This window comes from Rana temporaria, chromosome 6 (assembly GCF_905171775.1).
Source record: "Rana temporaria chromosome 6, aRanTem1.1, whole genome shotgun sequence".
Classification (NCBI taxonomy): domain Eukaryota; kingdom Metazoa; phylum Chordata; class Amphibia; order Anura; family Ranidae; genus Rana; species Rana temporaria.
Genome location: NC_053494.1, coordinates 10609696 through 10635578, shown reverse-complemented (window position 1 = coordinate 10635578; position 25883 = coordinate 10609696). Strand labels below are relative to the sequence as shown.

General features: G+C 47.6%; 1 protein-coding gene across 3 annotated transcripts in view; it reads right to left on the bottom strand.

Moving 5' to 3' along the window:
• The window catches only part of TAOK2 (TAO kinase 2), a 54201-nt gene extending 36121 nt beyond the window's left edge, over positions 1-18080 (bottom strand). For 2 of the 3 annotated variants that reach the window (XM_040356130.1, XM_040356131.1), the window contains exons 1-7: positions 17905-17988; positions 9466-9666; positions 7508-7579; positions 7304-7405; positions 4378-4423; positions 1580-1676; positions 1358-1471 (exon numbers count right to left, since the gene is read on the bottom strand). In XM_040356130.1, the coding sequence (XP_040212064.1) occupies positions 1358-1471; positions 1580-1676; positions 4378-4423; positions 7304-7405; positions 7508-7579; positions 9466-9597 (563 nt within the window). In that variant the 5' untranslated portion in view covers positions 9598-9666; positions 17905-17988. Of the gene's footprint in view, positions 1-1357; positions 1472-1579; positions 1677-4377; positions 4424-7303; positions 7406-7507; positions 7580-9465; positions 9667-17904 lie in introns of all 3 variants that reach the window. The other variant, XM_040356132.1, reaches the window with a different exon arrangement.
• Positions 18081-25883: the final 7803 nt, after the last annotated feature.

Here is a 25883-nt window from a genome sequence, read left to right as displayed (position 1 = left end):
CTTCATTCTAAGTGTAGGCACCCGGCCGTGACAGCTTTCGGGCTCCATGGCCGGGCACCTACTGCGCATGCACGAGCGGCGCTGCGCCATCCGATTGGACAGGCGATCGCCTGGGACCTGTCACGTGTCCCAGGCGATCGCCTACAGGGAGGGGCTGCCAAAAGGCGATATGACGTATCGCCTTAGCAGCCCCTCGGCGGAAGGAGGAAGTGGGACAGGAAGTCCCACTCCTCCTGAAGCCCCCACTCCCCCCCCCCAAAAAATGACATGCCAAATGTGGCATGTAAGGGGGCGAGGAGTCGATTAAGCGGAAGTTCCACTTTTGGGTGGAACTCCGCTTTAACAAACAAGATTATTGTTATTAAAGGATTTGTTTACCTTAACCAACATTTTACATATTGCACCCATACTTAGGGTGCAGCATGTTGGTAATCAACAGTCCCCTCACCCCTTCACCTGTGACAGCGGGAGGGGGTTCTTCTCCCCACAACCTGTGACATTTAAAAAATCAGCACGGCTGTGCAGGGTTCCACCCACATCAATCATTCCTAGAGATCTGTGACTGAACAAACAAGTCCCCGTCTGCCACCACAGAAGACAGGACTTGTAGTGCTCAATAGACTATGAGCATGCCAATCTGCACCCTCAGTCTATTGACACTTCCAGCAGCTTAGTATAGAGGTATGGGCATAGAGCTGTAGTCTGCAGGAGCCGAGCACTCCACACGTGATACACCGATTGTGGGTGCAATGCATTGTAGGCTGCTGTGTAAAATGAGCAGGGCCCTCTGATTCCTCCTGTATTGTGACTGTACTGTCTGTCCTCACACTGTAAAGTGCTGTGCAAACTATTGGTACTATATAAATCCTGTATAATAATAATAATAATGCACAGTTACCTGCAAAATCATGTGCAGTTTTTTTATTTTAACAAATGACAACTTGGCCTTTAAAGCGGACTGCCTCTCTTCTCAATGCCCGCTGGTGTACATTCCTAAATGGATATATTTTTAAAGATCCAGCTGGCACTTCTGGTCCCGGCTGCCTAGGTGATGACGTCATTAGGCGATTCCCATAGATTCCTGGGGATATCAGCGTCATCTATCCAAGGAGTCCATGGGGAGAAAGGCTTGCTGCTTTCCCCAACCGCACTTTGCCTATTTGAGTTCTCGATTGATTGACAGGTTGCCACAACAACAGGGCGTGAACTTTCACCGACCCCGTCATTGCTATAGCAACCTGTAAATCAAAACTGCACCGCACAGGGTCATTACTGAGCAGGCAATGGTAGATCCCCCTTTAGCTCTCTACATATTAGGCCCAAGAGATCAATCTGCGGTACTAGATGTTTCACTTACCAGTATGGCGTCCCCACGAAGGAATTGGCTGGAGCTACTATAGAAGCAGAGCCAAAATCCCCCAGCTTTACCAGGCCTGGCTCTGTCAGGAGAATGTTCCCAGCCTTCACATCTCTGCACGGGACAAAAGGTGAAGTGTTTAAAAAAAAAAAATAATAAAAAAAAAAAAACACACACAACTGTACAGGTATTAGGGCGGTAAAGACAGCTGTAATGACTGACCTATGTATCATGTTGTGGTTATGGAGGTAGGCCAGGCCTTGGAGTGCACCGTGGGTAATAGCAGCAATCTCCACTTCCTGGAGGGGTTTCTTGTGCACTGCAGATACATGAAAGAATGTCACCAGATAAGCTCACTCAGGGTGGAAAGTCAAGCCATGGAAGACGGAGGACTTAAAGTGTACAGAACACCCAAACTTTACGTTTTCAATAGCAAGATATTGATTATAAATGGACAAACTGACATGTCCTAAAATTGATCGAGAGGTTATATATATATATATATATATATATATATATATATATATATATATATAAATATAAAAATATATATAAACACACACACACACACACACACACACACACACACAAAGCAACAATGTATTGCAGAGGACTTTGAAAGTGCCAAAAAATACATTTCAGAGAGGGTTTTTGTTTTATATAGCTTACCATTTTCATATAAAATGCTATTAGACACTCATGGCAGCATATGAAGATGTTGCATATGCACATATGCCCCTGATGACGTCACATGACAAAACGCGTAGGACTAAGCGGCACACACACTACCATGCATGTGCAATGGACTTTTCGGCCATCTTGCTTCCTGGAGGAAATAACCTTTCGGCGTTTACATGCTCTTGTTATCCTTACTTATGTAAGTGTTAGGCCCCTTTGACACAGGCGGACCGTTCAGGTCCGCCTGTCAGTTTTTTAGGCGGACCTAAACAGGCACTCCCATACAGGTGTATGGAGTTGATGGATGTCAGCGGTGACATGTCCGCTGACATCCGACACGCTCCGATCTGCTAAAGTGTGACGGATGCAAACCACATTCTTCATCCGTCTGGCGGATCAGATGAAAACGGACTCTATGGTCCGTCTTCAACCATTCCCCCATAGAGAGCGGCGCTCTGACATATCGGTCCCTGCACAGTGTGCAGAGACAGACCTGTCATCTGCCTGCTCAGCGGGGATCAACGGAGCGATCCCTGCTGAGCAAAGCAGAGTCCATACACTGAAACGTCCGTGTGAAAGGGCCCTTACTCTTTTTAATAAATGTCTTTTTACAAAAGCGATATCACACTTTGTGGATTACCCATTGTTACGTGCCTCATGACACGGATTAATCTCTATGGGGGAACTGAATATAAACACACAGTATCTCACAAAAGTTAGTACACCCCTAACATTTTTTTAAAATATTTGATATCTTTTCATGTGACAACACTGAGTGTTGCGCTATTTTGAGGGGACAGCAAATATACACTGTTATACAAGCTGTACACTCACACACAACACTGTAGCAAAGTGTCATTTCTTCAGTGTTGTCACATGAAAAGATAGAAGAAAATATTTACAAAAATGTGAGGGGTGCACTCACTTTTATGAGATACTGTACGCTGATCTGCAGGTAGCACATACATTTGCAAACTGATTTCCTCGCAAAAGGATCTGCGATTCTGTGTAGACAGTCTTGTTGCTGAAGAAGGAACAACCAGCCTGATCCAGATAGAGAGCAGAAACACCCTGGGGTGTGGCAACCTTCTGCTCCCTATCTCCCTCAGTCAGTACATGTTCACCGCAGCACAGTCCGATTGGCGCCTAGTAATAGCCTGCTCCATGCCAGACTGAAATATGCTTTGGATAGGATTACAGGAAGTCAATAGCAATGCCAATTGAGATACTTAAAAAGGGGTTGTAAACCCTCATGTTTTTTCACCTTAATGAACATTAACCTATGCATTAAGGTGAAAAAACATCTGACAGTTACCGGCCCCCCGTATAGATAGATAGATAGATTTATAGCAGCGCAGCTATTGGCTCCCGCTGCTGTCAATCAAATCCAATGACGTGGGCGCCGGGGAAGGGGCCGAGTTCTGCACTCTGCGGCTATGGACGCCGAATGCAGCACGCCCACAAGATAACCCCCTTGGGAGAACGCTTCCCATAGGCGGTTATCTGAAGCGGGGAGGAGCTGAGAGAGCCGCCGAGGGACCCCAGAAAACAGTGTTCGGGCCCCTCTGTCTAGGGCACGTTTGTTAATAATAAATTAAAAATAAATAAAAACCAACCTATAGTATCACTTTAAACTATCTGCATTGAATGTATGTCTCATTAAAACAGCCTCATGAAGAGAAAAAATACCTATTGACCTGCCCTAAATCCAGTGAGCACCTAACTTCCTGTTTGCGCCGACAACATGGCACATGGTTCTGAAATCTGAAGCAGTGTTGTCGCCGCTGGTGGACTACAGAACACCTCCTCGTTTTCCAAACATAGGAGGATGTGCTCTGTAGTCCAGCAGGGGAAAGCTCAGGCGTGGGATTTCAGTGCAGCAACACTGACAGCTCACTATGGGAAGTTAGGAGATCACTGGATTTCTGACAGATACGTTTATTTCTGTACATTAAGCTTCTTTTTTTTTTTTCTTCAAAACTTGTAAATCATGAAGGGTGCATGTATTGCAGATTTGTATCAAATATGTTTTTTTGTTTTGCACAGATTTACCTCAAATGATATCAAACTCAGGTTACATTAAATGGAGCGCATGTTCTGTAAGTAGCACAGTTACAGCTTTATCAGTCTTACATGATCCTCAGAAGTGCTTTTTTTTTTTAACAAGGACAGACAAGGTGATATTCTACAGGATGTGCACATCTAGGTTTTTGTTGGTCAGACCGCATCCCATATGGCTACACTGAGTGCTATGAGCCCGTTCTACTGATTGCAGCCACCTACCATCATAATCATCAAAATCAAGAGAACTATAAAACACCTACACGGAATAGAACACTCACCCTCCAGGAGATCGGAAGCGGATCCCAGGCAGTACTCCATCACCAGCTGAGAGAGAGTGAGAAATAAGAGGTAGGCACAAGAATAAGAGGGAAAGTAAAATAAGAGAGAGCGAGAGTGCCCAAGCATGACAGGGCAAGCGCGCGAGTACAAGACCGTGAGAGGGGGCAGGCACAACAAAAAAAGAGAGATGGGGGGGGGGGGGGGGGAGAGAGGGCAGGCACAACAAAAAGAGAGAGGGGGGAGAGAGGGCAGGCACAACAAAAAGAGAGAGGGGGGAGAGAGGGCAGGCACAACAAAAGAGAGAGAGGGGGGAAGAGAGGGCAGGCACAACAAAAAGAGAGAGAGGGGGGAAGAGAGGGCAGGCACAACAAAAAGAGAGAGAGGGGGGAAGAGAGGGCAGGCACAACAAAAAGAGAGAGAGGGGGGAAGAGAGGGCAGGCACAACAAAAAGAGAGAGAGGGGGGAAGAGAGGGCAGGCACAACAAAAAGAAAGAGAGGGGGGAAGAGAGGGCAGGCACAACAAAAAGAAAGAGAGGGGGGAAGAGAGGGCAGGCACAACAAAAAGAGAGAGAGAGGGGGAAGAGAGGGCAGGCACAACAAAAAGAGAGAGAGAGGGGGAGAGAGGGCAGGCACAACAAAAAGAGAGAGAGGGGGGAGAGAGGGCAGGCACAACAAAAAGAGAGAGAGGGGGGAGAGAGGGCAGGCACAACAAAAAGAGAGAGAGGGGGGAGAGAGGGCAGGCACAACAAAAAGAGAGAGAGGGGGGAGAGAGGGCAGGCACAACAAAAAGAGAGAGAGGGGGGAGAGAGGGCAGGCACAACAAAGAGAGAGAGAGGGGGGAGAGAGGGCAGGCACAACAAAAAGAGAGAGAGGGGGGAGAGAGGGCAGGCACAACAAAAAGAGAGAGAGGGGGGAGAGAGGGCAGGCACAACAAAAAGAGAGAGAGGGGGGAGAGAGGGCAGGCACAACAAAAAGAGAGAGAGGGGGGAGAGAGGGCAGGCACAACAAAAAGAGAGAGAGGGGGGAGAGAGGCCAGGCACAACAAAAAGAGAGAGAGGGGGGAGAGAGGCCAGGCACAACAAAAAGAGAGGGGGGAGAGAGGGCAGGCACAACAAAAGAGGGGGGAGAGAGGGCAGGCACAACAAAAGAGGGGGGAGAGAGGGCAGGCACAACAAAAGAGGGGGGAGAGAGGGCAGGCACAACAAAAGAGGGGGGAGAGAGGGCAGGCACAACAAAAGAGGGGGGAGAGAGGGCAGGCACAACAAAAGAGGGGGGAGAGAGGGCAGGCACAACAAAAGAGGGGGGAGAGAGGGCAGGCACAACAAAAGAGAGAGGGGGAGAGAGAGGGAATAAAAAGTTAGTGAGGGGTACATTAAACATTTTAGATTATTTTCAAGTGACCTATTCAGCTTTCTAGAGGAAATTCAAAGAAAGACCACGAAACATTTTAAAAAAAAATACTATTTCAGAAAACAAAAAACACTTCTGTTTATACCCCCCCCCCGGCCTCTAACAGCTATGCATGTGGAAGAATTCATAAAAATTAGGGAGCCGTGCATGGCTTCCCCTCCTAACCTGCATGCCATAGCTGTCAGTGGTGGGGGTGGGCACAGAGCTGGCATGGCATTTACCATTCAGAAAACAAATGAATTTTTAGTTTAGTCTAGTTTGCTTTAAAGCAATAAAATGATGATGATCTGGGGAATATATGAAGGGGGTGATCAGGGCAGGAGAGGAATTATAAATGAAAATGATCTAGGGCATCAATCAGGCGACAGAGGTGACATGACAGAGGGGCTGCATTAGGCCAGAGGTGAGTGGGTGATGGCCGTGTTGGAGAGAAGAGGGGGCGTTTGGCGGAGTGACGCGGGCAGCCTGCAGGGGGCCTTTTGTGATGGCTTTTTCTGTATACACAGTGTGCTGTACAGCCTCCCACACAAAGCAATCACAAAAGAGACTCAGCGTTACATGTACCCGAGTCGCTGCACAGACAAGACTTGTGTATAAATCTGTACTGAAAATACACGGGTCCAACTAATCACCGTGTACACAGAAGTCCCCAGAAGTCTTAAAGCTCCACTCTGGGGACCAGAGCTTCCCCCACATCAAGGGTTAATTAAATGCTTGTCAAGTCTAGGAAGAGAGAGTTATTAACTTCACTCCTTGCCTCATTCCATGCCCCAGCAGCAGGCTCCCTCCACCTCTGCAACCAGCAGCCTGTCCTGTAAGGTGTTCTCTTACGTCATTTTGCACAACGCAGGACCAATAGCCCTGCATTGTTTGGAGTAATCCGATGCGCAGAAGTTCAACTTTGGGTGGAACTCCGCTTTAAAGCGGAGGTTCACCCTCAAAATTTACTTTTTTGCTAACCTATCTCTAGCCTTAATAAAGGCTTGTAGCGTTGTCATTTTTTTTTTTTAATGTGTACACTTACCTGTCTTCAGCCGCACTTCTGGGTCTTCTTCCTTGCGGGGAGTGGGCGTGTCGCTCCTTTTCCCCTGACGGGGAGCTCTGCATAGATGATTGACGTGCGCGTCATCGCCTTCCGCAAATATCCGACGGGGACTCGGCTCTTTACGGCGCCTGCCGTGTAGAGCCGACTGCGCAGGCGCCGTAAAGTGCAGAGTCCCCCTCGGATATTTTCGGAAGGCGATGACGCGCACGTCAATCATCTATGCAGAGCTTAGGAACACCTACTCCCCGGGGGAGCGAGAAGCCGGGTGAAAACGACGGAAAAAGTAAGTACAGACCGAAAAAAATAAAAAAATACAGCATACTGTTGATGTCAGCGGTATGCTGGATAAAACAGTCTAAAGATATTTTAGGGTGAACCCCCGCTTTAAGTAATACATGTATACCGCCTCATTAATATTGTGGAAACTTTCTCCGTTGCCCTCTCCTGGTGGGAAAGTGAAGTGCACTCACCCAGGCAGTGTGCTCCCGTAGGTAACATCCTTTATATTCGATAGTGTTGGGGTGTCGCAGCTTCTGGAGAAATTTCACTTCTTTTATGATGTCCTGCCATTTCTGAGAACAGAAAAAAAAAGGGAGAATTGGTTATTAAAGCAGAACGTTGTCTCCATTCCTGCTTCATGTGAGGCCCAGATGAGTCTCTACACAATCACCCACCTCATTAGACTGTTTCCCGCTATAGGACATCTTCTTAATGGCGACAACCTCGTTATTGCGTACATCTCGGGCCTGCAAGAAGAAAGAGAGACCTAAATCAAAAGGAAACCCAATAGTGGTTTATGCAAGACCCAAGTATATGTATTTATTACAGGTACTTGTATAGCGCCGTCAATTTTACGCAGCCCTTTACATATACATTGTACATTCACATCAGTCCCTACCCTCAAGGAGCTTACAATCCAAGATCCACAACTTTTTTTAAAATAAAATATTTGAAGGTCTTAAAGCGGAGTTCCGGCCACAATTTCACTTTTTAAATATAAATACCCCTGTAATACACAAGCTTAATGTATTCTAGTAAAGTTAGTCTGTAAACTAAGGTCCGTTTTGTTAGGTTGTTAGTTGCACACTTTATAAAATAGAAATTGACTGGGGCCATCTTAAGTGTGGGCATCATGAAGCCAGACTGTATGACTTCCTGGATTTCAGCCTTGCAGACCTCGCACATGCTCAGTGCTGCACAAGCAGTTAGTTGCACACTTTATAAAATAGAAATTGACTGGGGCCATCTTAAGTGTGGGCATCATGAAGCCAGACTGTATGACTTCCTGGATTTCAGCCTTGCAGACCTCGCACATGCTCAGTGCTGCACAAGCAGTGTCAGATCAGGTTTCAGCACCTGTGCTGTCCAAGTCACATGATTCTTTGAGACTGGGGAGTGCACAGACTCCTGGAAAGTTACACCCACTACATTCCCAGGAGTCTGTGCGGTGTAGGTTAGGAAGCATTAAGCACCTAGGTGCAGGAAGTGGGAAGATTAACTATTCTGCCTAGCAACAACATTTTGAAGGCATCTAAAAAAAAAAAAAAAATTTCTTAAAGGACTAATGACATTTTTTTAAAACTACTGATGTAATGTTATATTTATGGGTGGAACTCCACTTTAAAGGGGTTGTAAAGATACAATTTTTTCCCCTAAATAGCTTCCTTTACCTTAGTGCAGTCCTCCTTCACTTACCTCATCCTTCCATTTTGCACGGCTGGGCACAAGGGCGTACATGTACGTCCCCTTTAAGATTCCAGCCATGGGTCGCGAGCGCGCTGCTGGCAGCATGCTCGCGAATCGGTCCTCTTCTCTGTGACTGTCCCCGCAGGAACAGCGGACCCGATCGCCGCCGGTGTCCCGCGATCGGGTCACAAAGAGGAAGAACGGGGAGAGGCAAGTGTAAACAAACCTCTCCCCCTGCTTCCTAGTGAGCCTGTCACCGATCGTCTGTTCCCTGACGTAGGGAACGACGGTCAGTGACGTCACACGCACGGCCATGCCCCCCCACAGTAAGAATCACACATTAGGGCACAATTAAAGGGGTTGTAAAGGTACAATTTTTTTTCCCCCCTAAATAGCTTCCTTTACCTTAGTGCAGTCCTCCTTCACTTACCTCATCCTTCCATTTTGCTTTTAAATGTCCTTATTTCTTCTGAGAAATCCTCACTTCCTGTTCTTCTGTCTGTAACTCCACACAGTAATGCAAGGCTTTCTCCCTGGTGTGGAGAAAGCCTCTTGAGGGGGAGGGGCGAGCAGGAGTGTCGGGACGGCCACTAACACACAGCGCCTTTCTCTATCTGCAAAGTAGAGAGTGTCCTCCTGCTCGCCCCCTCAAAAGGCTCCACACCAGGGAGAAAGCCTCGCATTACTGTGTGGAGTTACAGACAGAAGAACAGGAAGTGAGGATTTCTCAGAAGAAATAAGGACATTTATAAGCAAAATGGAAGGATGAGGTAAGTGAAGGAGGACTGCACTAAGGTAAAGGAAGATATTTAGGGGGGGGGGGGGGGCAATTGTACCTTTACAACCCCTTTAACCAAAAAAGGTTGCCGCCGTCAATTTTCTCATTCAGGTTGGGAAAACAAAAAGCGAAGGTTGGATGGAACGCTCGTCACTTTCTAATACTCACAAAGTAGACGGCGCCGAAGCTGCCGTGCCCGATCTCCCGCAAGTCGGCAAACAGCTTTTCCGGGTCATCTTTGAAGAAAAGCTCGGCTACCTCAGGGTCCTTCAGGCTGCCGGCCCGGGCATTTGACGGCATGGCGAGGGCCAGGGGAAGCCCCCCGCGGGGCACCGCCAGCACTCCCCACGGAGGAGGGCCCCGCTGCAGCTGCAAAAAAGAGAGCCATAGGAGGGATGGTTACATTTATTATGTCACAAAAACCTGGTTATGAAACAATTCTGACATAACATGAGGACAGTATTGCTGTATACAGACACTTTATTATAAAAAGGCAAAAATAAACTCCAAGAAATCTTTGTTATACTTACCTGCTCTGTGCAGTGGTTTTGCACAGAGCAGCCCTGATCCTCCTTTTTTTGGATCCCTCTTTGGCGCTCCTAGCTCCTCCCACATGTTGAGTGCCTCCCACAGCAAGCAGCTTGCTATGGGGGCACCCGAGCCAAAGCTCAATGTATCCATTCAGATATGAAGCCACGGATCTCCCCCTCTCTCCTCTGATTGGCAGACGGCATAGAACGCAATAAGATATAAAAAAACGTTCTGCTTTTACACCAACTTTAACCCCTTGACTCCCAGGCCATTTCTGACACCTCTCACATGAAAAAGATCCGCATTTCATTTACTAGAGAATTACTTAGAACCCCCATGATGATATATTTCCTGAAAGCAAAGGCTTTGTTGTTACAATTTTTTATATTCATTTGCACACTTTTTTGGTAAAAATATAAAAATTATGAGGTTACTCCAAGTAAATAGATACTGGACGATGTAATGGACGATGGATCCCGGGTCTCCTGTGGCCTTACCCGGCACACAGTGCCACTGGATGGCGTCACCACCCTGACGCCACTATGGGACCCTTTGTGGTTCCCCCCACTCCTCGGGGGTCCACTACCCTGGTCCCCTCCGCGGAGGTCATATATGGTCCGAGATCTCAATCTGGGCTCTCGTTCTCGGGGCCCCCTACTCACACAACACTTCCTTGTAATCAAGAAAGTCCATTCGCCCACACACGTACCCCCTGTCCGCCACTCGGGACCCTATGTGGTGGTTACCGTCCTCCCCGCTGGTCCGGCGAGGGAGGCTTTTAGATGCTCTTCTGATGAAGCGGCTGTAGCCGCGAAACTAGTCAAGAGGCTCGATATGACTTTCAAACCCACTATGTTTTTCCCCCCTGTGGGGACTACTCTACTGGTGCTATGTCGGTCGTAGATTGTTTGTATTTTTTAACCCTGTACCCCCCTGTGTCTTTATTGATACTGTACTCAATAAAAATGTTTTTTTATTATCTACTTGTTTCCTTGTACACTGTATACCTATGCTACTAGTACCGCGATAGTCCAACAATGGCCCACAACTCCCCCCTAGTTGGCTCTTTGGTTTGGGGACCTCGGAGCCAATACCCTATTTATCTAAATAGATACCAAACAGGTCAAGCTTCAAAATTGTACGTATGGAACAGCAACAAACCATGGTACTTAAAAATCTCCATTGGCAAAACTGACCAGTTTCCATGTCCCTGCTGAAGAAAAGCATCCCCACCACATGATGCTGCCACCACCATGTTTCACAGTGGGGATGGTGTGTTCAGGGTGATGTGCAGCGTTAGTTTTCCCCACACATGGCATTTTGGTTTTAGGCCATAAAGTTCAATTTTGATCTCATCTGACCAGAGCACCTTCTTCCACATGTTTGCTGTGTCCCCTCCCCCACATGGCTTCTCACAAACTGCAAACAGGACTTCTTATGTCTTTCCTTCACCAATGTCTTTCTTCTTGTCACTCTTCCATAAAGGGCAGATTTGTGGAGAGACCACTAATAGTTGTCCTGTGGACAGATTCTCCCCCCTGAGCTGTGGATCTCTGCAGCTCCTCCAGAGTTCCCATGGGCCTCTTGGCTGCTTCTCTGATGAATGCTCTCCTTGCCCGGCCCGGTCAGTTTAGGTGGACGGCCATGTCTTGGTAGGTTTGCAGTTGTGCCATACTCTTTCCATTTTCGGATGATGGATTCTACAGAGCGCCGTGAGATGTTCAAAGCTTGGGAGATTTTTTTTTATAACATAACCCTGATTTATACTTCTCCACAACTTTATCCCTGACCTGTCTGGTGTGTTCCTTGGCCTTCATGATGCTGTTTGTTCACTAAGATTCCCAAACAAACCTCTGAGGGCTTCACAGAACAGCTGAATTTATACTGAGATTAACTGAAACACAGGTGGACTTTATTTACTAATTGGGCAACTTCTAAAGGAAATTGGCTCTACTAGATATTATTTAGGGGTATCGGAGTAAAGGGGGCTGAATACAAATGTACCCCCCACACTTTTCACATTTGTAAAGAAAATTGAACCATTTATAAATTTTTCTTCCACTTTGTGTTGGTCCATCACATAAATTGCCAATACAATACATTTACGTTGTTGGTTGTAACATGACAAAATGTGGAAAATGTCAAGGGGTATGAATACTTTTTCAAGGCACTGTAACCTGCTCTGTGCAGCGGGACCTAATAGCCCCTGCTGATGTCAATCTGTCCAATGAGGAGAGAGACCGCAGCTGGAGCCGCTGGGCTTGTGCACATCGCTGGATAGGGTCCAGGTAAGAAAAAAAAAAAGGGGGGGGGGGTTAGGGGTCTGCAGCACAGGTGGTTTTTAACCCTTTCATGCCTGAGCCTATTTATAACATTTGGTGTTTTACAAATTAAAATCCGTATTTTTTGCTAGAAAATTACTTAGAACCCCCAAACATTATATATAATTTTTTAGCAGAGAATCTAGAGAATAAAATGGCAATTGTTGCAATATTTTATGTCTACTGTATTTGTGCGGCGGTGTTTCAAACGCAACTTTACTTTCATGAATTAAAAAAAAATTAAAAAGTAAAGTTAGCCCAATTTTTTTGCATAATGTGAAAGATGAAGTTACGCCGAGTAAATAGATACCAAGCATGTCACGCTTTACAATTGCACGCACTCGTGGAATGGCGACAAACTACGGTACCTAAAAAATCTCCAAAGGCGACGCTTTAAACTTTTTTTTACGGTTACCAGGTTTGAGTTACAGAGGAGGTCTAGGGCTAGAATTATTGCTCTCGCTCCTACGATCACGGCAATACCTCACGTGTGATTTGAACACCGTTCTCATATGCGGGCGCGACTTCCTTATGAGTTTTCTTTGTTGCGCAAGCTCGCGGGCGCTTTAAATGTTTTCTATTTTTTTCTTATTTTTAATAATATTATTAAATAATATTAAATTGTTTTTTTACATTTTGATCACTTTTATTGCTGTCACAAGGAATGTAAACATCCCTTGTGACAGTAATAGGTGGTGACAGGTACTCTTTATGGATGGATCGGGGTGCTAAAAGACCTCCGAGCCCTCCTTTGCACTTCAAAGTATTCAGATCGCCGAAAACGGCGATTCTGAATACGGTGTACTTTTTTAAATCCGGCGCCATTGGCAGCTGAGAAACCCGGAAGTGACGTCACGACGTCGCTTCCGTGTTTCCATGGCGGAGACTGAATCAAAGCCGTTTAACAGCTTAGTTTCAGTCTACGCCTGGACACTGGAGGCGCCGGATGGATGATCGGGTATCCCGGCGGGACGGGAGGCCCGGTCAGAGCGGCGGGAGGGGGGGGGTGTCCCCTCCCGCTCCTCCGGTATAACAACCGAGCGGCTTTTAGCCGCATCGGTTGTTATATCTGGATAGCCAATCGCCCGCTCTAAACAACGGTACTGGGATGATGCCTGCAGCTGCAACCCCCGAAAGCCGAGGACGCATATATGCGTACGCTTGACGTGAAAGGGTTAAGGTGAAAAACCTTAAAACTTTACAGCTCCTTTAATATTGAAGGAACACATGATCCACTCGGTGTGTCGTTATTTTTATACCTAGTATATACCGTATTTATCGGCGTATACCGCGCACTTTTTTGCCCTGAAAATCAGGGCAAAATCGTGGGTGCGCGGTATACGCCGATACCCGCTTTCCAGCGCCGAGTTTGAATACTGCGCCGACATATACCGAGCGCAGTACACTCGTGTATTGTCGGGCAGTCTCGGCTCCTCTCGCGCTCACGTCCTGGACGTACAGGACGTCAGCGCGAGAGTAGCCCAGCCTGCCCGACAATACACGAGTGTACTGCGCTCGGTATATGTCGGCGCAGTATTCAAACTCGGCGCGGGAAAAGAGCGGGGAGGACGCCGCAGAAGGACGACGGACCCGACAAAGAGGACACCCGAAGCCGCAGACGGACGCCGGACCCGACGAGGCCGCCGCGCAAGACACCAAAACTGTAAGTACAAAAAAACTTTTTTCCACAGGAATTCGGGGCAACTTTAGGGGTGCGCGCTATACCCCGATAAATACGGTAGTTAATAGATAGATGTACATGGTGGCAGTCATTAGTTCATTAAATAGGCAGGCCCTGCTTTCCAGCGTAGCGGTGCTGATCTCACCAAAGGCTGCGCTTCCACCCAACTTTATTATAAATAAACACAAACATTCCAGGGAAAGCATGTGATGTCAGAAGTCTCACACCATGGCCACCTTTGCCTGGTAGCGAGAAATACGTCACATCACCTGCTCTCTCCTTGGCAGGTCCATATGTTATTTATAATAAAAGTTCCACGTGTTGGGACTGCAGGGTGCGGGATCTGTGATCCGATTCAATCGAGGAAGCGACGCGTCCAACTGCATTTAATACTGCAGAAACCGATGGTGTCCCAAGTCACCAGCCCCCCGTTTTACATTCATCTCCTCGGCGCCGTCCTTTTCTCCACGGGGTCCCGGCTCTTGATTACGCCGCTGTCAATCAAATCCAATGACGCGGGCGCCGAGGCCAAACCTGGTATTCGCCTCTATGGACGCAAATGCTGGATTTGGGAGCGCGCCCACAAGGTAACCCCCCCGGGAGAGCGCTTCTCCTAGGGGGTTATCCAATGTGTAGAGGAGCCGCCGAGGGACCCCAGAAGAGGATGTTTGGGGCCACTCTGTGCAAAACGAGCTGCATAGTAGAGGCAAGTATGACATGTTATTTATAAAAAAAAAAAAAAAACATCCTTTACAATCGCTTTAAAAGATGTAGGTCTTGGAAGATGCATCCTTATAAACAAGTCGAGAATCGAGCTCCTTATTCAGATTCCTAGGAAAAGGGGGTCAGTCCACCAAGAGCTGATAAATAGGACGACATTTTGGTGGATGACTGTTTAACCACTTCAGCCCCGGACCATTATGCAGCTTAAGGACCGGGCCACTTTTTGCAACTCGGCACTGCGTCGCTTTAACTGACAATAGCGCGGTCGTACAGCGTGGCTCCCAAACAAAATTGGCGTCCTTTTTCCCCCACAAATAGAGCTTTCTTTTGGTGGTATTTGATCACCTCTGCGGTTTTTATTTTTTGCTATAATAAATATCCCCCCCCCCCCAAAAAAAAAAATACATATATATATATATATATACACACACACATTTCCTCAGTTTAGGCCGATACGTATTATTCTACATATTTTTGGTAAGAAAAGAAAAAAAAAAAATCGCTATAAGTGTTTATTGATTGGTTTGCTCTAAATTTATAGCGTCTTCCAAATAAGGGATAGATTTATTGCATTTTTATTATTATTTTTTTCCCTATAAATGGCGGTGATTAGCGATTTATATCGTGACTGCGACATTATGGCGGACACAATCGGACACTATTTTGGGGCAATTGTCATTTTTACAGCGATTAGTGCTATAAAAATGCACCGATTACTGTAAAAAATGACACTGGCAGTGAAGGGGTTAACCAGGAGGGGGCGCTGTAGGGGTTAAAGGTACACTTCCCCCCCCCCCTAAATATCTTCCTTTACCTCAGTGCAGTCCTCCTTCACTTACCTCATCCTTCCATTTTGCTTTTAAATGTCCTTATTTCTTCTGAGAAATCCTCACTTCCTGTTCTTCTGTCTGTAACTCCACACAGTAATGCGAGGCTTTCTCCCTGGTGTGGAGTGTCGTGCTCGCCCCCTCCCTTGGGCTACAGGAGAGTCAGGACGCTCTCTGCGTTGCAGATAGAGAAAGGAGCTGTGTGTTAGTGGGCGTCCTGACCCTCCTGTAGTCCAAGGGAGGGGCCGAGCACGACACTCCACACCAGGGAGAAAGCCTTGCATTACTGTGTGGAGTTACAGACAGAAGAACAGGAAGTGACGATTTCTCAGGAGAAATAAGGACATTTAAAAGCAAAATGGAAGGATGAGGTAAGTGAAGGAGGACTGCACTAAGGGAAAGGAAGATATTTTGTGGGGAAAAAAATTACCTTTACAACCCCTTTTAGAAACAGCAATCGTGTTGCTGCCATTTCTTGCCATTTTTAAATATTTAAAAAAAATATTTTAAAGGAGGACTGCACTAAGGTAAAGGAAGATCTTTAGGAAAAAAAATAATTGTACCTTTACAACCCCCTTTAAATCTTTATTGAGCACTAACAGCAGCAACCAACATGTTTCGCCCCTAAATACATACCTGCCCCAACACCATATCCAGGTACTGCGCCTACCCTCAACCCCCCCTCCTCCCCCACCATGTCACAGTACAGCATCTGCTCCTTAAAATCTCCCAAGGATTTTTTTTCATAAATTGTCGCTTTATTTTTGTTTATAGCGCAAAAAAATTCAAACCGGAGAGGTGATCAAATACCACCAAAAGAAAGCTCTATTTGTGAAAAAAAAAAAAAACGTAAATTTTGTTTGGGAGCCACGTCGCACGAACACGCAATTGTCAGTGAAAGCGACGCAGTGCCGAAATGCACAAAAGTGGCACAGTCATTTGGAAGCAAAATGGTCCGGGGGCTGAAGTGGTTAAAAGTCGCACCCCATTCCCGGAAATGGAGCCGTACGTGTTGCGGCGATTACGTAAAAAGGTTCCCGCACTACTTTTTTTTTTATCGATTTCATTGCGACCTGAGCAGGAACACAAATTGTCTCTGGACAGCCGCACACTGAACAAATTGTAGCCTTTATTGAAAAAGGGACAGCACTACAAGTCACAGCAAAGTGAAATAAAATAAAACCCAACCGCTGACGCGTTTCGCACTAACACTAGTGCTTAGTCATAGCTAAATGAGCCATCTTGTTTTGCCAAGTGCATTGCCTGCACCCGGTGGATGTTCGTCTGGGTTCCCACCTGGAGCGGCTATTCCCCTTTCATTGCGACCTGCATAGACTTCTGTTGCATGAAAGTCGCACGCTGCGATGAAAAAAAAAAAAAAAAAAAATCGGTAGTGCAAATCGTGTACGGAGTGCGAATCAGACGTGTGGCGAGGACTGCTGATCCATGCCCAGATTGCTTTTCAGGAGGACAAGGCATGAGGCGGTGATACGTTTCCTCCCAGCCGCCTGATTTAACCCTTTAAATTCCACACTGACCCCCCCCCACCCCGCGCGCAATCGCACACAGTTGAGGGGTGGTTGCCCCACTGCATTTGGCAGCGGCAAAACACCCACCAGAGACAACATTTTTTGCCGCAGCGCGCGTACGGCTGTGAGCTGCATGTCACTGTTCACATGGGTGGTCGGGGGGTGGGGGGGGGGGGGAAGTAAAACCACGGCTTAACCTCTTGTGGTTTTACTCCCCCCAGCCATGGACACGATGTAAAAACACCCCCCTCTAAAAAGCAACAGATGAGCTAAAAATACTTACTCTAATCAGATTGTGTGGTGTTCATATGGAACTTTCTCAATGGCATTCAGACGAATTGTACATTCAAAACCTGTGTGTATTGGGGGAGGGGGAGGGGGTTGACAATTTTGATCTCGCAATCTTTTGCATGCAGTCATCTTTAAAATTATACAATATTCTATGGCAATACTGTTGGGCACAATCAAAACAGAGGGAGCGTAAGAGATGGAAGACAAAGTATATAAATTATATATATATATATATATATATATATATATATATATATATATATATATATATATATATTCATTCCCCCCCCCTCCCCAAAAGCAGCTTCAATAAAAGGGTCCAGTAAGGTGTTTATTAACCTCTAAATTGGGGGGGTCTGTATTATGTGCGTCTCGGTAACTGGGGGGGGGGTAAGGGGGAGGAGAATCCGCAGTTTTCAAGGAAAGTATGTACGACGTAAGGAAGGAGGGGGGGGCACTGAGCTATACAGGGTGCAACCATAATGACGCACATACAGAAAAGGGGGTTACCACAACACACAGACGAAGAAAAAAAAAAAGGGGGTGACCAACGCCGGGTAAGAAAAAGGAAAATGAGCTGAAAATGCAAAAAAAACAAAAAAATAAATAAAAAACAACAACAACTGGGTCCTGAAAAGAGCTTTAGTGACAACAGAGGACGTTTAAAAAAGGAAGCGGGTGTTACAATATAAATACAGTATTACCCCATTATGTCCTTTCCTGCCAAAAGCCAGGGTTAACCTTTTCCTTGCTGCGCCCGCATTGCTGGCGACCGGCGCAGCGTTAACCAATGCCCGGCCAGGTAGAGGATCCTGAGCATTAACCCTTCCCAGGCTGTGGAGCTGAAGTAGAGCTTTTTTATCAGGGAAAGTGACAGATGCAGAGACAGATCCCAAGTAGCTGTGCAGCCGCCTCCTCCTCTGCTGACAGCCCTGGATACAGGTTTACTATTGGTCTTCACCCAGAGGGGCCGGGAACAGGAGACAGGCAGAGCAGTCGTGCCCCCGCATCCTTCTAAAGACCCTTCCCCAGTGCCGTGACACAGAGCAGATCGCCTGCTACCAAAAATACACACTCTGGGCACTCGGCTGTCGTCAGAAGAGTTCAGAAAGACAGAAAATACTTCATAATAGAGAGAAAGAGACAGACACAGACAGAGAGAGAGAGAGAGAGAGAGAGAGAGAGAGAGAGAGAGAGAACATCTGTACAACCCGCACTGCCCGGGTCATACCTCCAATACCCAATACCTCACAGGTCATACCCCCCCCCCCCCCACCCAGTACCGCACGGGTCACACCTCCCCTACCCAGTACCGCACGGGTCACACCTCCCCTACCCAGTACCGCACGGGCCACACTTCCCCTACCCAATACCGCACGGGTCACACCTCCCCTACCCAATACCGCACGGGTCACACCTCCCCTACCCAATACCGCACGGGTCACACCTCCCCTACCCAATACCGCACGGGTCACACCTCCCCTACCCAATACCGCACGGGTCACACCTCCCCTACCCAATACCGCACGGGTCACACCTCCCCTACCCAATACCGCACGGGTCACACCTCCCCTACCCAGTACCGCACGGGTCACACCTCCCCTACCCAATACCGCACGGGTCACACCTCCCCTACCCAGTACCGCACGGGTCACACCTCCCCTACCCAATACCGCACGGGTCACACCTCCCCTACCCAATACCGCACGGGTCACACCTCCCCTACCCAATACCGCACGGGTCACACCTCCCCTACCCAATACCGCACGGGTCACACCTCCCCTACCTAATACTGCACGGGTCACACCTCCCCTACCTAATACTGCACGGGTCACACCTCCCCTGATCCCACAGCATGTCTGAGATCCACACCTTGTGGTGTAATGTACGTGGTCCTTACCTCACAGTACATAATAGAACTGCAACTGCCCCGGATTCCACAGCATTCCCAGTACTACAACTGCTCCTGACACCACAGAATGTTTGAGTATTGAACCTAACCCTGATCCCACAGAAAGACCTCACAGAACGTTCAATAAGTGCATCTGCCCATGACCCCACAGCATATCTATGTACTACGCCTGTCCCAACACCATATCCAGGTACTGCGCCTACTCTCGACCCCCCAGCATGTCCAAGTAGAGCAGCTTCTCCTGAACCAATATCAGGTCCCAGTACAACAAATTCACCTGACCCCACATCATGTCCCACACCTTCTTCACCTGACCACACATCCCAGTACGACCCCTTCCCCTGACCACACAGTGTTCCAGTACAGAACCTTCCCCTAACAACACAAAACTTTCTCCTGGCCTCAAATCATGTCCTGGTAAGAGAAGCTTCTGAGCCCATATCAGGTCCCAGTACCACCCCTTCACCTAACCACACATGTCCCAGTATGACCCCTTCACCTGACCACACATCCTGTCCCAGTACGACCCCTTCACCTGACCACACATCCTGTCCCAGTACGACCCCTTCATCTGACCCCCACATGTCCCAGTACGACCCCTTCACCTGACCACACATCCTGTCCCAGTACGACCCCTTCATCTGACCCCCACATCACATCCCAGCACGACCCCTTCATCTGAGCCCACATCGTTTTGCAGTACAGGTGCTCCTCCTAACCCCACATTGTGTTCCAGTGCAAGACTTTTTCCTGACCCCATATCGGGTCCCAGTACGACAACTTGACCTTACCCCACACGTCCCAGTACGACACCTTCACCTGGCCACACATGTCCCAGTATGACCCCACACATCGTTTTGCAGTACAGGACCTTCTCCTAACTCCATAGTGCTTCAAGACTCTCTCTAGACCCCACATCATGTCAGAGTAGAGCATCTTCTCCTGACCCCATATCTGGTCCCAGTACGACCCCTTCACCTGACCCCCACATCACATCCCAGCACGACCCCTTCATCTGAGCCCACATCTTTTTGCAGTACAGGTTCTCCTCCTAACCCCACATTGTGTTCCAGTGCAAGACTTTCTCCTGACCCCATATCGGGTGCCAACACCTTAACCTGACCCCACATCATTTCCCAGTACGACACCTTCACCTGACCCCACATCATTCCTAATTTTCCTAATTTTTGCTCCTCAACATTGCTACTCCTATTGACCCCACATCATGTCTACTGGGACATGATGTGGGGTCCCACGACACCTTCATCTGGCCCCCATATGTCCAAGTATGACGCCACCTCCCGATTCCACATCATGAACCACTATAGCACCTTCACCTGACCCCCATATGTCCCACCACTGCACCTTCTCCTGCACCCACATAGTTTCAAGAACTGATTCTGAGCCGATATTATGCCCCCGTAGCAAACCTGTTCCTGTCCTCATGATGCACCTGTCTTTGGCCCCACATCATGTCTGAGCACCGCACTGGTCCCTGACGTTACATGGTGACCCTGTGCCACACCAGTATATGACTCTACATTGCGTCCCCGAGCCACACCAAGTCTTTGACTCCACATTGCGTCCCCATGACATTCCAGTCCGACGCCACATTGTGTCCCTGTGCCATTCCAGTCCGATGCCACATTGTGTCCCTGTGCCATTCCAGTCCGATGCCACATTGTGTCCCTGTGCCATTCCAGTCCGATGCCACATTGTGTCCCCGTGCCCCACCAGTCTATGATTCCACATTGCGTTCCCATGCCATACCAGTCTATGACTCCACAGTGAGTTCCCATGCCCCACCAAGTCTATGACTCCACATTGCGTCCCCATGACATTCCAGTCCGACGCCACATTGTGTCCCTGTGCCATTCCAGTCCGATGCCACATTGTGTCCCTGTGCCATTCCAGTCCGACGCCACATTGTGTCCCCGTGCCCCACCAGTCTATGATTCCACATTGCGTTCCCATGCCATACCAAGTCTATGACTCCACAGTGAGTTCCCATTCCATACCAGTCTATGACTCCACAGTGCGTCCCCCATGCCCCACCAAGTCTATAACTCCACAGTGCGTCCCCATGCTATACCAAGTCTATGACTCCACAGCGCGTCCCCATTCCATACCAGTCTATGACTCCACAGGGCGTCCCCATGCTATACCAAGTCTATGACTCCACAGTGCGTCCCCATGCCCCACCAAGTCTATGACTCCACAGTGCGTCCCCATGCTATACCAAGTCTATGACTCCACAGGGCATCCCCATTCCATACCAGTTTATGACTCCACATTGTGTGGACACATTGTGTCCCCTTGCCATACCAGTCTATGACCCCCATATATGAAACATGCACCTGCCTAACCTCATACTACACACTGCTCCTCCAGCTTTGTCATTGTCCTCCTTGCTTCACTGCCCTGCAACAAGTATGTGCTTGTTAGGTGTCCGGACACTTTAATGACTGTGCACTTGTCCCTGTTTACACTCGCTAGCAGGGATGGACTGGCCATTGGGACTACAGGGAGTTTCCCGGTGGGCCGGCTTCAGTGACAGCGGTCTGGGAGTTTCTCAATTCTGCCTAATCTTGTCCCATAAGGGGGGGGGCACCAAACCGATTCTTTGCCCCGGGAGAAATAATGTCTAGCTTCCCCACTGGTACTGCCTATAAGAGTACTAGTACCAGCCATTCTACTCTAATAAAGTAAAACGCCTAGTGGCTAGTGAACGGGGAGAGGTGGCTTGTGTGGCCGGGGGGGGGGGGGGGTGCGGGAGTTGTCCGGCCGCTGTGGGAGAGACCTGTCAAAGTGGGCCAGTCTGGATGAAGTCCAGGGCCAAATTTTTGTCCCAGTCCAGCCCTGCTCGCTAGGGAGTGATGCAAGGATGGATGACAACAACTCTGCAACCTGCACCTGCCAATGGTACCACTACCTGATAATACTATCCTAACCGACTCCCAGTAAATCTAGGCTTCAAAATGACAGCCATATTAAAACAAATAAAAGGACTTGGCCAAGCCTGAGCCAGATCTGCCACATCCTTCCTGCTACTGGCCAGCATTACTCCCCGTCCCAAGCTGCTTCTCATAAATCAACAGGCACTCTGTCAGTTGCTGGAATAATCAGGCAGCTGCAGAGGTAAGTAAACTACTTGACACAGGAAGGAGTTATCTCAGACTCCATATGGAGATGCTAGCAGTAGATGAACAGTTAGGAGGGTACAAGATAAAACAGTTCCTCCGCGAATCATAGCCTTACCCTGCCGCTCCCGATAAGCCTGCACTTCGGTACAATGAGGGACATATAGGCTGTCAAAAGGCAAACGCCAACTTTACAGATTATTGAAGACCAAAAACAAACTTTTTTTTTAGTTTTTTGTTTAAATAAAGATTTGGAAGTGCGAAGCAACAGAGGTCAACGACTCAACTGTAGGCTCTGAAATCACCAATGGGCCACACATTATATTCAATGCTACAGGAAGCTGTCAGAGACTGCAGACATGCAACAGGAGAAAGTCAAACATTACAGGCAGGTCACAAGAGACTGCAGACATGCTATTGTTGTTGGACCGGATACAGGGATCTCAAAACTACGGCCCTCCAGCTGTTGCAGAACTACACATCCCATGAGGCAGGGGTTGACAAATTTGCTTGGAATCTAGAAGCCAGCTAAAAAACTTAGGAGCCAGAAAACACGCCCCGTCCCGACGAGCTCGCACGCAGAAGCGAACACATACATGAGCAGCGCCCGCATATGTAAACGGTGTTCAAACCACACATGTAAGGTAACGCCGCGATTGGTAGAGCGAGAGCAATAATTCTAGCCCTAGACCTCCTCTGTAACTCAAAACATGCAACCTGTAGAGTTTTTTTAAAATCTCCATAGGCGACGTTTAAAGGGTAAAAGTTTGACGCCATTCCACGAGCGGACGTAATTTTGAAGCGTGACATGTTGGGTATCAATTTACTCGGCGTAACATTATCTTTCATAATATTAAAAAAAATGGGGATAACTTTACTGTTGTCTTATTTTTTAATTAAAAAAAGTGTAATTTTGTCCCCAAAAAAGTGCGCTTGCAAGACCGCTGCGCAAATACGGCGTGACAAAGTATTGCAACGATCACCATTTTATTCTCTAGGGTGTTAGGATAAAAAAATATATATAATGTTTGGGGGTTCTAATTAGAGGGAAGAAGATGGCAGTGAAAATAGTGAAAAATTACATTAGAATTGCTGTTTAACTTGTAATGCTTAACTTGTAATACCAACGGCCACCACCAGATGGTGCCAGCTCACAAAAAAAAAAAAAAAAAAATGTATTGCCCCCCCTTCCAAGCCAAGTCGCCAGGACCCTATTTCTAGTCGCCATGGCGACCTGGCGCCCGGGATTTGTCGACCCCTGCCATGAGGCATTGTAAAACTCTCACATTCACAGACATGAATAGGAATGATGGGAATTGTAGTTTCTAAACAACTGGAGGGCCGTAGTTTGGAGACCCCTGGACCAGAAGGTAGACTGGAGAGTGCAATGCTGGTGTAGGTGCCGACATTAAAAAGGTACAATTTTTTTCCCCTAAATATCTTCCTTTACCTTAGTGCAGCTCTCCTTCACTTACCGTATTTATCGGCGTATATCCCACACTTTTTTGCCCTGAAAATCAGGGCAAAATCGTGGGTGCGCGATATACGCCGATACCTGCGCCGTATTTGAATGCCTGCGCCGACATATACCGAGCGCAATACACTCGGGTACATTCGGCCAGGCTCGGCTTCGCTCGTAGTCACGCTCTGTGGCGTTTATGCGTGAGAAGCCGAGCCTGGCCGAATATACCCGAGTGTACTGCGCTCGGTATACGTCGGCGGAGGCTTCAAACAGAGCGCGGGAAGCGGGGATTCGACATGAAGACAGCGCGGGAGAAGCCGGGAGGACACCACTGAGGCCGCCGGGCAAGACACCAAAACTGTAAGTAGTAAAATGTAATAAAAATGTTTTTTTTTTTACAGGATTTTAGGGTCAAAATTAGGGGTGTGCGCTATACGCCGGAGCGCGCAATACCCCGATAAATACGGTACCTCATCGTTCCATTTTGCTTTTAAATGTCCCTATTTCTTCTGAGAAATCCTCACTTCCTGTTCTTCTGTCTGTAACTCCACACAGTAATGCAAGGCTTTCTCCGTGGTGTGGAGTGTCGTGCTCGCCCCCTCCCTTGGACTACAGGAGAGTCAGGAATGCCCAATAACACACAGCTCTTTTTCTCTATCTGCAACGTAGAGAGCGTCCTGACTCTCCTGTAGTGTTAGGGGGGGGGCGAGCACGACACTCCACACCAGGGAGAAAGCCTCGCATTACTGTGTGGAGCTACAGACAGAAGAACAGGAAGTGAGGATTTCTCAGAAGAAATAAGGACATTTAAAAGCAAAATGGAAGGATGAGGTAAGTGAAGGAGGACTGCACTAAGGGAAAGGAAGCTATTTAGGGAAAATAAAAAAATATTCCTTTACAACCCGTTTAACATCTCGGGGTAATTAAGGGGTTTAATGTGTGCCTAACAACGCGTGCTGCTTTTTGGGGTGGAGCTCTGCTGGTTTGCACCCACCCCCTCTCCACTGCCACATTTGGCACTTTTTTTTTTTTTGAACGAGGATTTGGGTACGGGGAGCAGATACTTGGTTTTGACAGGTACCCACTCCCACTTCCGGGTCAGATCGCCATGGTGATCTACGAGGATGTAAAAGAAGAGAGTCGGGTGCTTTGGACGTCAAGTCTTAAGCCTCGTACACACGATCGTATCCTCTGGACAAAAACTTGGGACTTTTGTCTGAAGGGCGTTGGTCATGAACTTGTCTTGCGTACAAACGGCAAATAATTGTTGGCCAACAAACACATAACTACGTTGGTTTTTCAGCTCTTTCGCGCCACCCTTTGGGCAACTTCTGCTGATGTTTTCTTACGTTTAGCACAGGGCTCGACAAATCCCGGTCGCCAGGGCGACTAGAAGTAGTGTCCTGGCGACTTGGCTCGTGAGCTGGCGCCATCTGGTGGTGGCCGTTGGTATTACAAGTTAAGCATTACAAGTTAAACAGCAATTCTAATGTCATTTTTCACTATTTTCACTGCCATCTTCTTCCCTCTAATTAGAACCCCCAAACATTATATATATTTTTTATCCTAACACCCTAGAGAATAAAATGGCGATCGTTGCAATACTTTGTCACGCGGTATTTGCGCAGCGGTCTTACAAGCACACTTTTTTTGGGAAAAAAAATTACACTTTTTTTTAATTAAAAAAATAAAACAGTAAAGTTATCCCCATTTTTTTTAATATTATGAAAGATAATGTTACGCCGAGTAAATTCATACCCAACATGTCACGCTTCAAAATTACGTCCGCTCGTGGAATGCCGACAAACTTTTTTACCCTTTAAAATCTCCATAGGCGACGTTTAAAAAAAATCTACAGGTTGCATGTTTTGAGTTACAGAGGAGGTCTAGGGCTAGAATTATTGCTCTCGCTCTAACGATCACGGCGATACCTCACTTGTGTGGTTTGAACACCGTTTACATATGCGGGCGCTGCTCACGTATGTGTTCGCTTCTGCGCGCAAGCTCGTCGGGACGGGGCGTGTTTTCTGGCTCCTAACTTTTTTAGCTGGCTCCTAGATTCCAAGCAAATTTGTCAACCCTGGTTTAGCATGTGTGTTTTACTTTGGATTGTGTACACACGATCGGATAATCCGACAGAACACATATGTTGTCGGACAATTTGAGAGC